The sequence below is a fragment of the Pyrus communis genome, chromosome 1, assembly GCF_963583255.1.
Source record: "Pyrus communis chromosome 1, drPyrComm1.1, whole genome shotgun sequence".
Classification (NCBI taxonomy): Eukaryota; Viridiplantae; Streptophyta; class Magnoliopsida; order Rosales; family Rosaceae; genus Pyrus; species Pyrus communis.
Genome location: NC_084803.1, coordinates 11,161,260 through 11,177,714, shown reverse-complemented (window position 1 = coordinate 11,177,714; position 16,455 = coordinate 11,161,260). Strand labels below are relative to the sequence as shown.

General features: G+C 37.3%; 1 protein-coding gene across 1 annotated transcript; it reads right to left on the bottom strand.

Moving 5' to 3' along the window:
• Positions 1–9,458: 9,458 nt before the first annotated feature.
• Positions 9,459–11,507, bottom strand: LOC137718442 (glyoxylase I 4-like). The gene is made up of 3 exons (XM_068457997.1): positions 11,207–11,507; positions 10,790–10,895; positions 9,459–10,498 (listed from the first exon to the last, which is right to left on the bottom strand). The coding sequence occupies exons 1-3, from the start codon at positions 11,359–11,361 to the stop codon at positions 10,244–10,246; spliced, it is 516 nt and encodes a 171-aa protein (XP_068314098.1). The 5' UTR covers positions 11,362–11,507; the 3' UTR covers positions 9,459–10,243.
• Between the last annotated feature and the right edge of the window lie 4,948 nt (positions 11,508–16,455).

Sequence of the window (16,455 nt, the reverse complement as noted above, 5' to 3'; positions counted from 1 at the left end):
AACATTTGTCTTGGGCTTGTTTCCCCTCGGGAGATTTTCGGGTGTTACTGATTGTACCGGTGATGGGGCAAAATTTCTGCTTCAAACCTCATAATATAAAACTTTTTTCTTTTGAAGGATTAACCTTAATTAGTTTTAAGAACAAATAATAGTGGTGAAATAAAGTAATTACAACATAACATATGTAGATCTAGGGTTTGAATTTGGAACTTACCTTTTTTAAGTTATAAGCCATGTGTCTTGAGCTAAACTTCTCCAAGCTGTCATAAGTTCGTCTAGCGCTACGAAAGGCATGAACTTGCATGAACCCAGGCATGTCCGAGACCAACACCTTCACTTGAAGAAATGAAGCCACTGATGCCAAATTAGTTTCCACATGAGACACAGACTTCCTCGCCCCCACCACTTCTCCTCCACCTCCTCTGCCTCCCCCTCCTCGTCTTCCATTTCCAAAAGTACCATCTAAACTATAAGTTTCATTCCCGCCCTGCTGCCTCTTCTCGTCACAATGGAGTACATCAGTTTCTGGACGAGGTTTTGGTTTTCTCATGGATAAATTGAACCAGTTTCGTAAAGCATGTGTTTTATCCACCATTGTAGTAACAGGCTTGGATTCCGGCTTTAAGTGACGGCCGCTGCTCGGATTGTATTTGTACGTGGACATGGCTCCTCCTCTCTTCTGCTTCTCATGGCTGGGAGTGCTACTCGCCATTTCTCAGTTCTCAGACTCTCTCTCTTACTATTTCATGTGTTATGGAGGTACAAAAAATTTATAATCAGGGTAGGGGGACTGTTTCGAATCACCAGGACAATCAATGGGGTATTAATTAATGGTTGATTAGGATGGCAACATAGTCTATAGTAGCAAACCATGTGTTTCTGCCTGTAATCTTGGATATTAAAATGATGTTGAAATTGCTATTTTTGTGACTAACATTTCTTAATTTTGATTAGGAGTAATAATGTTTCATGTCGTTTGTCATTTTTTATATTTACGTTGAATATATATACTAGTCGATCTAATTCATTTCGATGAAAAACTTCGTAATAATGTCTTTTATTTTTAAATTTGTGCTATCGTTAGCCATGCATGTACTGAGTTGTTTATTGATTTCGATTTATATAGATATTAGTCAAATCTTAATTCATTTCAAACATGAATAATACACTCAATCATGCATGTGACCTAATATTAATTGTATTTGCATGATCAATCAGTCATGTATTTGCATGATTAAGTAGTGATTAGAATTCGTGTTAATATATCATATCATTTTACGAGTTTTTTGTAGCTTGAAATTGGTGATGGTTGGATATTGGTAATTACTCGTTGGGGCATAATGGTCGCCGATCGATGGGCGGTTTATGTGGTTTTGTTTTGGAGACAAAGCAGCAGAGGACCCCCGACCTCCCTACCTTCCAGCGCTCATTTTGTTGGTGGTACACAACAAAATGGTCGCTGTCTTTGCTGTATGCTGTTATTCTTTATCCACATATATACATATATAAAAAAAAATTAAATTACAAGATTTGACAGCTCCTAACTTACAATTGACTATGATATTGTATATGCTAGTGTATATTTTATAACAACCTTTGTTTTCTTCAAAGCACCCTTCCTAGAAATTAACAGGATCACAAATTATTAAAAGATTATGATCTAAAAAAGAATTATTAAGGGCAACAATGAAAATTCTGTCTTAGACTATTCAATTTTTCATTTGTAATATTGAACAGAATCGATTATTGTTTCGGTCAGTTAGTCACGATATTATGATTATTTCTCACTCTTTAATTCAAAATTTTAATAATGTAAATTAAAATAGTTGGGCAGAAACAGAATCTGTTAGTTTGATCATGTTTTCTATTTTTACTTTAATAAAAAAATATATAAGAATTATATAGGAAAAATCAGGGAGGAAGAAAAGAGATTACATAAACTACTCTTGGCATTCGTTTAAGAGATTTTCAATCAGTGAAAAATTACTGCATGGGCATATAATTATCTATTAAGCATCACCATCGGGTCAACACGATCACATGTCCTATACTTCTTCCAATATGCTTAGAGGTAAAAAAGTTCCGAAATAAAATTCTCTTTTAAAAAAGATTAGAAGGTCAGATTTTACTTCCTCATAATGGTGCAGTTCACTTTTGATTTTATACGTTGTGTTTGATTTGATCAACGATTACTTGAGAATAAACGAACAGTTCGAATCATTAAAAGACAATATATAATAAAATTTCACCCAATAATATCCTTCAATAAAAAACACATTTTTTATAATTTTAAGATATATAGCGTCTATAGTTCTCATAGACTCAAAATTTAGGCCAATTTTGAACCACATAGCCAAAAGTACTTAGAACCCCATCTAAACAGTAGAGTTCACCAATCACCATATTATTCTCTTTCCAAATTAAATGTTTACGTAAATTGTAGGGAGCATATTTGTTAGAAGACATTAATGGATTTTGATTGGTGAAGTTGTATTTTAGTTCCTTATCGTTGGCACCATGTAAAATATAAGGGTATAACTGTGCATGTGGGGCTTCGGACTTGGAAGCTCCTGAGTGACCTCTCCCTTCCCCTCGGGCCCCCGCCCCCCTCCACACCCCCACCCCACCGCCCCCCCCCCCCCCCCCCCCCCCCCCCCCCCCCCCCCCGCCCCCCCCCACCCGCCCCCCAACAAAATACTTGTGGGTTAAAAGCTCAGCAACATACCTTTCATTCAGGAGGGTCTTTGCTGATAATTAAAGGAAGAGGAGCCCTCAGTCTCCTTCTTCATGCATTCATAAACAGTGTAACGCAAAATGATATAGTTTTCTTTGAAAGCGATCTGGGAGTCGAATACAAGATCTTAGGTGAAAGAGCGAGTCATTCTTAACTACTTAAGTTGCATGCCCCTTTCAGGAAAATCTTGATGCCAATTTGTAATTGCTACATAAACATGTAAGTGTATGGCAAAGCAAAATGACCTAGTTTTCTTTATACAAGCGATATTGAATAATGGAGAAATCGAACATAGGACCTCATATGTAGGAGTAACTATTCTCAACTACTTGAGTTACCTTACCCTTGCAGGCAAAATGAGTATTTAAGTAGACAAAAAATTGGTTAGGTTTTGGGATAGAAGAAAGCTTCCAATTTTTGTGAGGGTAGGCGAGTAGATTTAATAGGATAGTAAGTTTAGTTAAATCTAGTAGCTAAATTGTAGTGAGAGTCAAGAGTGTGGGAAGAAAGTCAATGAAACAGTTAAGAAAAAAAAAAAAAGGAATTAATGTTGGATGCAAGGACAATGTTATTTGGCTATCGTATATTAAAACTTCAATAGTTTTGGAACTTAATTTGAGGTGTAGTTAGCAAAACCACTTACAATTACAATTATTTTTCTGCTGCTTCGTAATATGGTCTAATGATATTCTTCTTCACTTGCAAGTGAGAGGTCTTAGGTTCGATTCTCGCCAAAGAAAAATTTAAACTACATTATTGCTAGCTTATTATGAGGCGAAGCCCACGCACTCTCTCTTAGTGTAGATAATATCATTTGTTAAAAAAAAATTGCAATTATTTTTCCCTTTTTGGGAAGCAATTAAAAAACTTGATATCACTTTTGCATTTGTATGCTATCAAATAAAGATTATTCTCTAGGTCAGTTAGATGTCACAGTTCTACAATCAACGCTTTGGCATTCATCTTCAAGCCATGGTTAGCTATAAATTCACACACCATTTTCATTCCTTCTAATCTTTCTCAGCTTTCCCTTTCTCTTTTCTCAACTATATTCATGCGAAAATTGCAGAAATGGGAGTTCCATGCAACCCAAAACAGCGACTATGAATGAAATAGTAGCTTGGACTGAAGGGAGTGTAAACCAGTAGAAGGTTCTCAAGAACACAGAAAACAGAAAACAGAAATACAATGAGAGAGATGAAGAAAATGAGAGAGAGATTAGAGAAAGAAAGGTTATATTTCCATATCTGAATATATTCGTTAGTTACAACTGTTTACACCAATAGTATATATCAGCAAGCATAGCTTGCTCACTAAGCTACAATCTTTAACAAACTAACTGCCCTCTTAATCTCTGGCCACATGTTTCTTTTGTAGCCATTGGATCTTAATACCTCTAACATCCCCTCACAAGCTCAGGAGCAGTGAAGTTGAGCCTGAGATTGGCACAATGTGTCTGAAAAAGTGGTGCAGATAGCCCCTTTGTAAGAATATCAGCATATTGTTCATGCGAAGACACAAAATGGACTTGTAGCTGTTGTTTAGCAACCCTTTCTCGAACAAAGTGCACATCAATCTCAATGTGCTTAGTTCTTTGATGCTGAACTGAATTACAAGTAAGAGCTATAGCAGATAAATTGTCACAAAGCAAAACAGGTTGCACAGATAGTGGAACGTGAAGAAACAGCAACAGTTGTTTGATCCAATCAAGTTCAGCTGCAGTTGTAGATAAAGCCCGATACTCAGCTTCCGTGGACGACCGAGAGACTGTGTTTTGCTTCTTAGACGACCATGAAATTGGATTAGAACCCAGAAAAACAACCAATCCAGTAGTAGACCTGCGATCATTAGGATCCCCGGCCCAGTCTGCATCACTATAGGCAGTAATCTCTAATGAACCTTTGATATAGTGAAGACCACAACCTTGTGTAGCCTTTAAGTAACGGAGGATGCGCTTAACAGCCAAAAAATGTGACTCCATTGGACACTGCATAAACTGACAAACCTGATGCACTGCAAAGGATATATCAGGTCGAGTAAATGTCAAATACTGGAGAGCACCAACTAAGCTTCTGTATAAAGAAGGATTATTATAGGGCTTGCCATCATCTTTGAGTAAACGATTATATGGCAAACATGGTGTAGCACATGGTTTGGAGAGCAACATTTCAGATTTAAGTAACAAATCTGTGACATATTTATCCTGAGATAAGAACACACCATCCTCTTTCTGCACAATTTGGATGCCCAGAAAATAATGAAGAGGCCCCAAGTCTTTGATATCAAACTCCTGAGTTAAAGAGTGAATAACTGCATTAATAGCTTGTGTTGCACTCCCTGTGATGATGATATCATCCACATATAAAAGTAAAATCACCACAGAGGTACCCACAGTCTTGACAAACAAGGAGGAATCTGCATATGTGGAGAGGAACCCCAAGGATGGTAGAAAGCTAGTGAATCTCTCATTCCATGCCCTTGGGGCCTGTTTTAAGCCATATAAAGATTTGTGTAATCTACACACATAAGCCTCATGTTTTGAATCCTGAAAGCCAGGGGGTTGAGTCATGTAGACTTCCTCTTGTAAGATGCCATGAAGAAAGGCATTCTTCACATCTAGTTGCCTCAAGGACCACCCAAAATGTGCAGACAGAGCTATAACCAATCTCACAGTGGTAGGTTTCACAACTGGACTAAAAGTCTCCCCATAGTCAATACCTTCTTTTTTATTGAACCCTTTAGCAACAAGTCTAGCCTTATATCTCCCAATAGATCCATCAGCATTCCTTTTGATCTTGAAGACCCATTTGCAGCCTACTAAGTTCTTATGCTGTGGGAAAGGTACCAAAGACCATGTACCTTGTTTATGCAAAGCTGAAATCTCATCTTGCATATCTTCATACCACATTGATGACTTTAAGGCAGATTTATATGTGGCAGGCTCTACTTGACTCAAGTCAACTCCCCCATGTTCATGAACAGCAGCTAAAAGTGCAATTTTCTTTGAAATACCACTCTTTGATCTTGTTTGCATAGGATGAAGATTGAGGGGTGGTATAGGTAAAACCACTTGGAGATGTTCAGGTTGGAATTCAGGTACCACAGGGAGTGTAGGGGATAAGGACTGTGTAACTGGTGGACCACTGGACTGATCAGAACTGGAGGATCCTGAGGGGGAACTTGAAACTGCACCTGCTATGTCATTGAGCTCAACAGAGGAGTGGTTGACATTAAGATTGGGCATAGGGCTCAGTGGAGCAACAGAACCTAGATGTGGAGACCCAAAAGATAAACTAGGAGTAGAAGAACTCTGAGTAGTTGGTAAAACAAGAACATTATTGTTATCCGGGATTGGAATCTGGGGTGATATGAATGATGGTAATGGTGCAGAACAAATAGAGTGGCTTTGAAGAACCAAAGACTTGTAAGGAAACTCAGTTTCATCAAAAATCACATGTCTTGACACATAAACTTTCTTTCTAGACACAACATAGCACAAATATCCTTTATATTTGGATGTATATCCCAAAAAGACACATTTGGTTGTTCGAGGTTCAAGTTTGGTGCTAGTGTATGATCTTAACCAAGGATAACAGGAACATCCAAAAACCCTCAGGTGTTGGATCACAGGTAAAACATTATGCAGCAATTCAAATGGGGACTTATGTCCTAATGTTGGAGATGACATTCTGTTAATCAAGTAAACTGAGGTTTGACAAGCAAATGACCAAAACAAAGATGGTAATGAGGCAATTTGTAACAAGGTAATAGATGTTTCAATGATGTGTATGTGTTTCCTCTCTGCTGTGCCATTTTGCTCAGGTGTATGGGGACAGGACATCTGGTGACTAATTCCTTTATCAAGAAGAAACTTTTGAAATACCTTACTTATATATTCCCCACCACCATCACTGTGAAGAACTTTTATGGATGTATGAAACTGAGTTAAAATAAAATTGGAGAATGATACAAATGTGGCAAAAACATCACTTTTATAGCAAATTGGAAAAATCCAACAATACTTGGTACATTGATCAATAAAAGTCACATAGTATTTGAATCCCTCTAAAGAAACACAAGGAGCAGGGCCCCACACATCACTATGGACAATATCAAATGGTTTGACAGATTTAGAGATCGAAGGAGAGAATGGGAGTTTACTAAATTTACCCTCTAAACATGTTTGACACAGGGAAGGAATGCTATCTGCAATACAAGATATATTGGACTTCTTTAAGATTTGAGAAACAATGGGATTTGAAGGATGACCTAATCTTTGATGCCAAAGACTGATTGTCACGTGTTTGCCAAGAAGAGCTACAGGTTGGTCTGTCTTAGGGCCTGGAAGAGAGCCTGGTGAGATGATAGGGTACAATCCATTGTTACACAATCATTTGTAAAGAATCTTCCTTGTGGCTTTGTCCTGAATCCAAAATGAAAATGCATCAAAAATTAACCAGCAATTATTGTCCAAACAGATTCGATGCACAGACAGTAAATTGTGAGACAATTTTGGAACATAAAGAATAGAATTGAGCTTGACATGATGCATTGGAGTTGGTAAAAGAGAGGAACCAATATGGGAGATAGGTAAACCTTCATCATTAGCAGTCTGGATTACTTCATTGGCAGGGTATGGGGTGGCCAATGAGAGATTACTCAACTCAGAGGTCATATGGTTATTAGCCCCAGAATCAGTGAGCCAAACTTGCTGCTGCATTGGTGCAGAAGGCACTGAAGAAGAAGAGAATGAACCAGTGCGAGTAGCAGCATGCATTGCATTCATTTGTGTAGAATAAGCCTTCTGAAAACAAGTTTCAGCACTATGATAAGGGTTTCCACAAATCTGACAGGCTGGAGAATCCACTGTATTCCTATACCTGCAGGTATCAGCAAGGTGATTTTGCTTCCCACAAATTTGACACCTTTGAGAAGTATTTGTATGCCTGAACCGGCAAGTAGAAGCCAAATGATTAGTCTTTCCACAAATTTGACAAGGTTGAGCCTGAAAACCATAGTTTTGAACCCTTGGTGGAGATGAACCAAGAATGCCAGGAGCAGGGCTTGAATGAAAAATCTTGTTAGGGCCAAACTTTGGATTAAAGTTTGAATGATACCGATTTCGACCCTTATTATTGCTGGTGAAGGACTTATAAACAGTGGAATGAGGACTGTTATGAGTAGGACCAGGACTGAAAACAGATTGGTGTTTGGAAGAGAAACTATTGTTCTGTGCCACAAGTGCAGTTAACCCAGGTAATGCAGATACACTTTCAAGTAAACCTTCTTCAGCAAGTAATTGAGAACGAAGATCTTTCAAAGATATAACAGTTTCACGACCCCTAATTACAGACCGAATGGTATTATATTCAGCAGGCAACCCATTAAGTGTAAGAATCACAACATCATCATCTTCAAACATCACACCGGCAATAGTTAATAAATCCCTTGCTTCTTTGATCTTCTGCAGATATAATGTGATAGAATCATTCCCTTTCTTTATAGTCTGAAGCTCATACTTGAGTTGAAAGATACTTGCTTTTGTAATTGTAGAAAACTGTTCTTTAAGTCTGAACCATAAATCTTTAGAGCTGGTACTGCCAATAGCACAGGAAATGGCAGCAGGAGATAAAGTGGCAGTAATCAACTGCATCAATGCTTTGTCATGCATTTTCCAAATCTTGTACTCAACTGTTATTGTTCGAATAGAAGAATCAGCACAGAGGACTGCAGAATCCGCAGATGATTCTTGAGCAAATTGCACAGGACACGATGTTGATCCATCCACAAACCCAATAATACTATGACCTTCAAGAAGTAATTGCATTTGAAAATGCCAAGCCAAGTAATTCGTATCATCCAATTTCATATGAACTGAATTTGAAACGGACGAAATCAATGAAGTAATCGGGGACTGCAGAATCTGTAACTGAGCAGCTGTGACCATTGTTGCCGAAATCAAAGAAATCTTGAAGTAATTTGACTGAGGAATTACCACAAACACTTGGTGTGCACACTGTGTAGATCGCAGAACCGGTAGAACGGGTATAGAAGAAGAACCCCAAATTTATCAGACAAAAGCACAATTTCATAGAAGAATATTGAGATGGAGCGGAAGCAGATCACGATCGAAGAACCGTCAAGCTGTTACCTTGTTCCGGCGATGATACCATGTAAACCAGTAGAAGGTTCTCAAGAACACAGAAAACAGAAATACAATGAGAGAGATGAAGAAAGGTTATATTTCCATATCTGAATATATTCGTTAGTTACAACTGTTTACACCAACAGTATATATCAGCAAGCATAGCTTGCTCACTAAGCTACAATCTTTAACAAACTAACTGCCCTCTTAATCTCTGGCCACATATTTCTTTTGTAGCCATTGAATCTTAATACCTCTAACAGGGAGCTGCCAATTCTTCTATTTTCTTTCCTCGACAAGGGACTTACAACTAAAACAGCTTAAAATATCTAACCCTGCAACCAAAGTCATGTGTTCTCCTAGCACATATTCTTTTGCTTGTATCAAAAAAAAAAAAAAAAAAAAAAAGTAGCGGTCATGTGTTGTAGGTAAGTTATTATTTTTTAACTTTTATCTGCTCACTGATGAAACTTGAATCGGCACATATGTACAACAAAAACAAAAACAAAAGTTAAAAAAAAAAAAAAAAGCACTGGTTATTTTCAACTTTTATCTGCTCATGCGATCTGCTGTTGTTTCAGAGCACTACAACTGACACGTGTGCAGGATCTGATAGGTTAGCTTTCTAGGGGCACAATTACAGATCTCAATCACTGTGCCATCTGGGGCATGGAAGAAAAGCTAATTACAGTTGATCCCACCTTCCTCCACCCTGCGCTTCACGTACTCGATCCCCATCGATCTCCTTCAAATTTTTCTCCACCAATGCCATGCTCTCACATTGCAAAGAAAACAAACAAATGTTTTTTTTTTTTACTTTTCTAGTCATTTCACATGACCAATAGTTCAATACTCATACACATATACAAAAGTTAATATTCAATATGGGAAACGGGAAGAACAATATGGGAAAGGGGAAGAAGAAGCAAAATAAGGCAGAGGCAGAGCCTTCTTTGGCCGAGCCTTCTTCTGTTCTTCGTCCGAACCTTCTTTGTCCTCCAAAAAAAGAGCTCCACGCGCAACAGCACACTGAACTTACAGTGTACAAAAACACCAAATGTCCAAAGACAGAAGCCCTGAACACATCGACAGCTTGAAATTGTAGAAAAAAAGTACTCGTGTGTGTGGGTAAGCTTTTATTTTTATTTTTATAACTTTATCTGCTTACTGATGAAACTTGAATCGGAACAAATACATACACATTCTGATTTCAGGAACATTTTCAAGTTGGTTGACCAAATTAAACGTAATATCTCTTCCTAAAAACTCCCCATTCATGCAGAAGGCAGGTAATCTTTCTTGATGTGCATAGGAGGGAGGCATATATGCCATCTGCTGCTGATGCTGTTGATGTTTCATTTGGACTACTTGTCTGATGATCTGGTGTGGCACTTGTTCTTATGAGCACTGCAGCTGATACGTGCTGCAGGATCTGATATAGGTTGGCTTTCTAGGGGTATAACGGGAACGTTGTCACAGTTACAGATCTCAATCATTGTGCCATCTGGGTCATGGAAGAAAAGCTGATCAACGTTGATCCCACCCTCCTTCACCCTGCGCTTCACGTACTCGATCCGCATCTCCTTCAACTTTGTCTCCACTAAGGCCATGCTCTCACACTGCAAAGCAAAGAAACAAACAAATGTTTTTTGTTTTCTAGTCATGCCACATGATCAATGGTTCAATACACATGCACATATGGAAAAACATAAGAAGACTTGTAGTTAAGTGGTTTAAAAAGTATGTTCTACGTTTGGATATATTGATAATCACATGATCAACCGTCTAACTACAGTAATTAGAGATTGATCATGTGATTTTCAACATAATATCATCCGCGATATCGGTCTTAAAGAGAAAAGGAAAACGAAAGATGAGAACATATGTACAAAAAGGAGCTAGAGAGAGACCTGGAAAGAAATGTGGTTATCCTTGGGATTAATCTGGCTAATCTTGGGCATTTTATCAGTGTCTTCAGATTGGAGAAGATGGATGCCAATGCCATAATTGAATAGCCTATATATGATTAAAATTAACCAAAATTAACACAAAATAATATATCCACTATAGTCTCAAAATCATAGTAGAGAGCTCACAATATATTATTTTTGGTTGAAATGGACACTTTATTCGAAAAGTAGGTAGCATAAGATTTATAAACGACAGTCCATGCATTCACAACCCAAACGTGACTACCAGGAAACAAAAGCGGAATCCTAACTACAACGAAATCAACAAATTGAAGGGTTCTTGTTGGTTTTACAAGTATATACAGATTATATATGATCTTGAATAATGGAAATTAATAACAGTGGTAATACATATACCATGCACCAGTGAAATCTAACGAGCCAGGCCTCCTGATTGGGAAGAACCCTAGATCATTCTGGTAGAAATCAAGGGATTTCTCAACTGATCTGCAAGCTATCGAGATGTGATTCAAGGACTTCAAATGCAGCGGATTTCCCATGCTCTCTTTCATATGATCCAAATGATATGATATTTGAAAAATATTTGGGTAGAACTATATTTAATAAAAAGGATAGGGACGAGAGGCATGGAATAAGCAAATATATAGAAAACTGGATTGAAGGCTAGAAATTAGGGTTTAAATAAATAGAGTTGGGAGGAGAGAAATGGAAGGTGTGCTGCTGCTGCATTTCGTAATGGCTTTTGTTTTTAGGTTTCTGATGATTTTTCCAGATAGGTGATGACCGGCCATTACACGTAGGTTCCACGTTGATGACTCATATCAAGATTGGTATTACTCATTTCTTTTTCAACACGTAAGGGCTTTTCTGACAACCTAGCTAAACTAGCTAATTAATTGGTGAACTTTTATTTCTCTCTGTTTTCTCATATTCCTTTCACCAAGTTGTTCTCATCAACTTATTTGGACCGTTGAAATTTGATTAAACGGCTACAAACAGGAGCTCATTTTAAAAGTTATAATAACTTTAGCCGTTAGATCAAATTTCAAAGGTCTGAATTTGTGACTCAGGTGGAAGGGACAAGTTGCATGCCTTTGATCACAGGTCCGGATTTGTGTAAAATTACATGCAATCCCTCCACCAAAATATTTTGTATTACCTACACTCTTATGCTATCGAGTTTGGATGATTTTTGACACTGATCAAATGTGAGTCGCAGTAATTAATAATTAGATAGTTGCTCACGTGTGGAAAGAAAATTTAAATTAAAGTATAAAGAGAGAATATGTTGCTCTAACTAACTTGAATACACCAAGGTCATGCAGATTTGTTGCTTTAATAACTTGAATATGTCCTAGATGCTTAAAAAATGAATCAACGACGGTCATTTAGGAGGGAAAGGAAACTCACACCGATAAAGAAAGGAAAAGAAATGTCACAACATAATATCTGTTAGGGTGAATTTTTTTTTAGGAAATTAGTAGGAATATAGTACATTCAAACAATTTAGAATTTCGAATGACAGTTAAAAATACATATTGAGATATGGTTTAGTCAAATTAAGATTTTAAATCACTTATAAATTTTATTGTAGTCAATTTAAATTTTAAAAGACATTTTAAAAGTTAATTTAAATTCATATGTAGTCAATTACGATTTTAATAAATTTAATTTAAATAAGTGTATACAAATTTAGGTGTAGTAAAAAAATTAGGAATTTGATCGGATTTCATTTTTTAGTGGATTTTAGTAGATTCTATGATAGAAGATATACATGTCAATGGCCATAAATAATTCCACCCTCCCAAAAGATTTCATTGGATCCTTCTCCCCTCACCACGCAACCTTACCGGCGGTTATCCACATCGACCAACCATCACCTTACCCACAACCCTCCTCCCAGCACCGCCTGGCCAATTTCCAGCCTTCTCTTTAACTTGGACGGCTTCAACAATATGAGAGGCCACAGCCCACAGGTGGATATTTGGAAGATGTCGTTCCCTTTTGCCTTGAGAACATAAACTTTGGACCTTCTACTTGATTTTCTCTACCTTGGCATGAATTGGTTTAAGTTGCAAGTTGTGTAGATCGGTTTAAGCTGCTCCAAATTCAACGATCTTCTTGTGATGATTACAGCCAACAAACACAAATGGTCGATCCAATTCCTTTTCCAAGTATGGTTCATAGAAGTTTGTTTGGAAAAGTAGTGTAGCACAGCTCCAACTTCTCCATATGCCATTTTTTTATTTCCAAGTACGGTTCCATGATAATATTTTTGGTCCACCTTAATACATTCCAAAGATTCTCCTCCACCTACTTGTTTGCTTATTAACTCATAAGTCAACCTAAGTGGAATCCCCATTTCTTCAACCAAGTCTACTTGAGTGGCTTGTGAGGCTGTGGATTTCGATGGGATTGTAATATATGAACATATTCTTTGTTTGTTAGGGATGATTATGTTGTTTAGCACAAGTATAAATATAAATTTCCCACTACGCTTATCCAACATAACTCCCACATGAGCACCACATCCAGTCCTCGTCTCTACTCTTGATCTTTTAATCATATCATTTCGCTTATCTATGGATTGAAACCCTTTTTTAGCACAAGAAAAGATTCTTGAAGTGAGTTCACTTGTCTTTTTTTTATTGCCACTACTTTCTCTTTGAATACTAATACTCGTAGAAATCATATGCTTCTTTTTCGATATCAAACTCTATATATTTTGTAGATTTCAATTTCAAAGTACCTTCTAGTCGTCATCTGGTTCATCCATTATATCATTCACTATCAAATTCTACCACAAAAATAAATCAAGATTCAGAAAACTTGAGCAAAAGCATAATTTTAATCCGGTATACAATACGTATACGAGACAGATGGTTATATACCAAAGGTTGTGACCAAAGAAATGTGCAAGTTTCATCTCATAATTTTAATCCGGTATACAATATGTATGAATTTGGCAGTTGAAAACCCAAAATTATGTGCAAATGGGTGTGATTGGACAATTAAAATGGCAGGAGTTCTAACCGTTGATTGATGCAATTTAACTAAAATCCAAAATAGGAACGGCTCCATAACGAGTGTCGTCAACTTGGTTACTCTCACTTCGACGCCTTTGATTCGGTCAAACGACGTTAACTTTATTAACGTGGCAGTGGAGGAAGACCAAATTATGGCGATGCCCTCACTTTGGGAAAAAAAAATGTATTAGTAGCTTGAAGGTTACAATTTTTAAGATCTAGTACTTATCAGCGAGTTTCTAGTATATGAATAGGAAAATTTTATTTAAACTCATGTAACTTCTTTCTACACACAACTTAAATTTTAAATGTGAATTATTTTTTTTACTTTATTTCATAATTACTATCAAGCACAAGATGTCACATCCTAGATCGGCTCCACCGTAGCACGATATTGTCCGTTTTGAGTCTCGACCATGCCCTCACGGTTTTGTTTCTGGAAACTCACATGAGAATTTCCCAGTGGGTCACCCATCGTGGGAATGCTCTCGCCCGAACTCGCTTAACTTCGAAGTTCTAATGGAATCCGAAGCCAGTGAGTCCCCAAAAGGCCTCGTGCTATATGGAGGGGGGCATCTACATTTAAGGCACATCACCCCCTCTCCGTTGGTCGATGTGAGATCTTACAATCCACCCCACTTAAGGGGAACCCGGCAAGGAGTGTCCTCGCTGGCACATCCGCACCGAACGACAGAGTGGCTCTGATACCATTCTATCACATCCCAGACCGGCTCCACCGTAGCACGATATTGTCGGATTTGGGCCCCGACCACGCCCTCACGGTTTTGTTTTTGGGAACTCACACGAGAACTTCCTAGTGGGTCACCCATCCTGGGAATGCTCTCACCCGAACTCGCTTGACTTCGGAGTTCCAATGGAATCCGAAGCCGATGAGTCTTCAAAAGGCCTTGTGCTATATGGAGGTGGACACGTACATATAAGGCACATCACTCCCTCTCTGTTGGTCCATGTGGGATCTTACACAAGCTAAAACTAACAATAAAATTAAAATTTATCAATAAACCCACATTCAATAATCAAACCCTGCCACTATGCAATCTTTATCCTATATTCATTTTAGCTAAATGTCGCTTTAAACCAACCCGATGGATGATGATTTTGAAGAATACTGATTTGCACAAGCTGTTAATAATGATGTAAATGTCACTTGTTCTGATTGAACCATGCTATTCAGCATCTCATAAAAGAGGCCAAGAGATGTATCAACATCTTTGTGGGATGCATTAGCTGAGATTATTGATGTCCAAATGATTAAGCTCTTACATTTTGCTTGATTAAAATCCCTTTGTGCTTGGTAAAGAAAACTCGACTTTGCATGTATATTGATGTATAATAGCACTTGCAGCACATTGATTTTTGCTTGATCAAAATCCCTTTGTGTGCAGACAAATTAAATTGTTTCTAACAACATAAGTATGTACTTCCTCCCTGACTTTCAGATTTGATAAATACCATACCATGGGAAAAATACTTGACAATGTCACGGTATTTGGTTTGCAACCACATGCCTGCATTATGCGAATCAAATTTAATGCCTCTTCGTGCCAGTTGTTCTGAACTAAATCAGAAATCACAGCATTCTAATTAGTTAACTTTGGCTTCTTACTATCTCGAAAACAACTAACAAACCCATGAAACATGTACCCCGAAACTAATGAGCCATAAGTGACCTCATCCTTTTCACTCATCTCATCAAATAATTCTTGAATGAGATGCAGAACACTGGTTTTTGAGTTTTTTTTTCTAAATGGGTGTAAAGATAAATTTATAAATTGAATTGGGTTTGTGAGGGTAATTTAGGTAATAAATTTGGGTTTAAAGAGATATCAATAATTTAATTAAAAGTAATATGTGTGTAGAGAGTAAGTTGGATATAGAAAGATGTTAGATGAGTTCAAATAAAATTTCTCATACGAACATACTTCTTTTCACATAACTTTCTCTCTCTTATGCCTTTAGGGCTGGTTTGGTATTCGCTTTGAAAAAAAATTGCTTCTGTTGTGCTATAAGAATAAGCTCATTTTTGTTGTTTCACGTTTTCGGTTTTTTTTTTCACCCAAAATTGTGAAAATAAGCTGTTTTTAAGTGTTTATCAAACACATTTTTTAGCTCAGTTTTTTTTATACCTACTTTTTATTAAAGCACCTTTGTACCGAACCAGTACTTAGCTTAGTGAAGTGAGGGGGCTTCCATACTTAAAGATTATTTTCTGGTAGGGCAATGCTAGGGAGACTAACTTTTTATACTAAAATTTGTAAATAGTATGACGTAGTTGTTGATGATTGAATTATTACTTAAATGTTTATTAACGTGCTTATTTACTATTAGTGACACATCATATCATTTACAAATTTAATTTTAAAAGTTAGTTTATCTAGCATTACTCTTTCTGATATGAGCTTTTAGGAGCCTTGCCTCCAACATTGCTTATTCTGCCTTTGCCTCTCTTCTATGCTTAGTTTCGTCTTCAATCGACTCTTTAGGCCCATTAGTGTCACTGTAGCAAAGTTTAACAAAATCCTACCAATATGAGACATTCATCGTTCATTGAGTTTCAAGAAGTTAAGTGAAACAATTTGGGTTTTAAAGAAAGGAAAA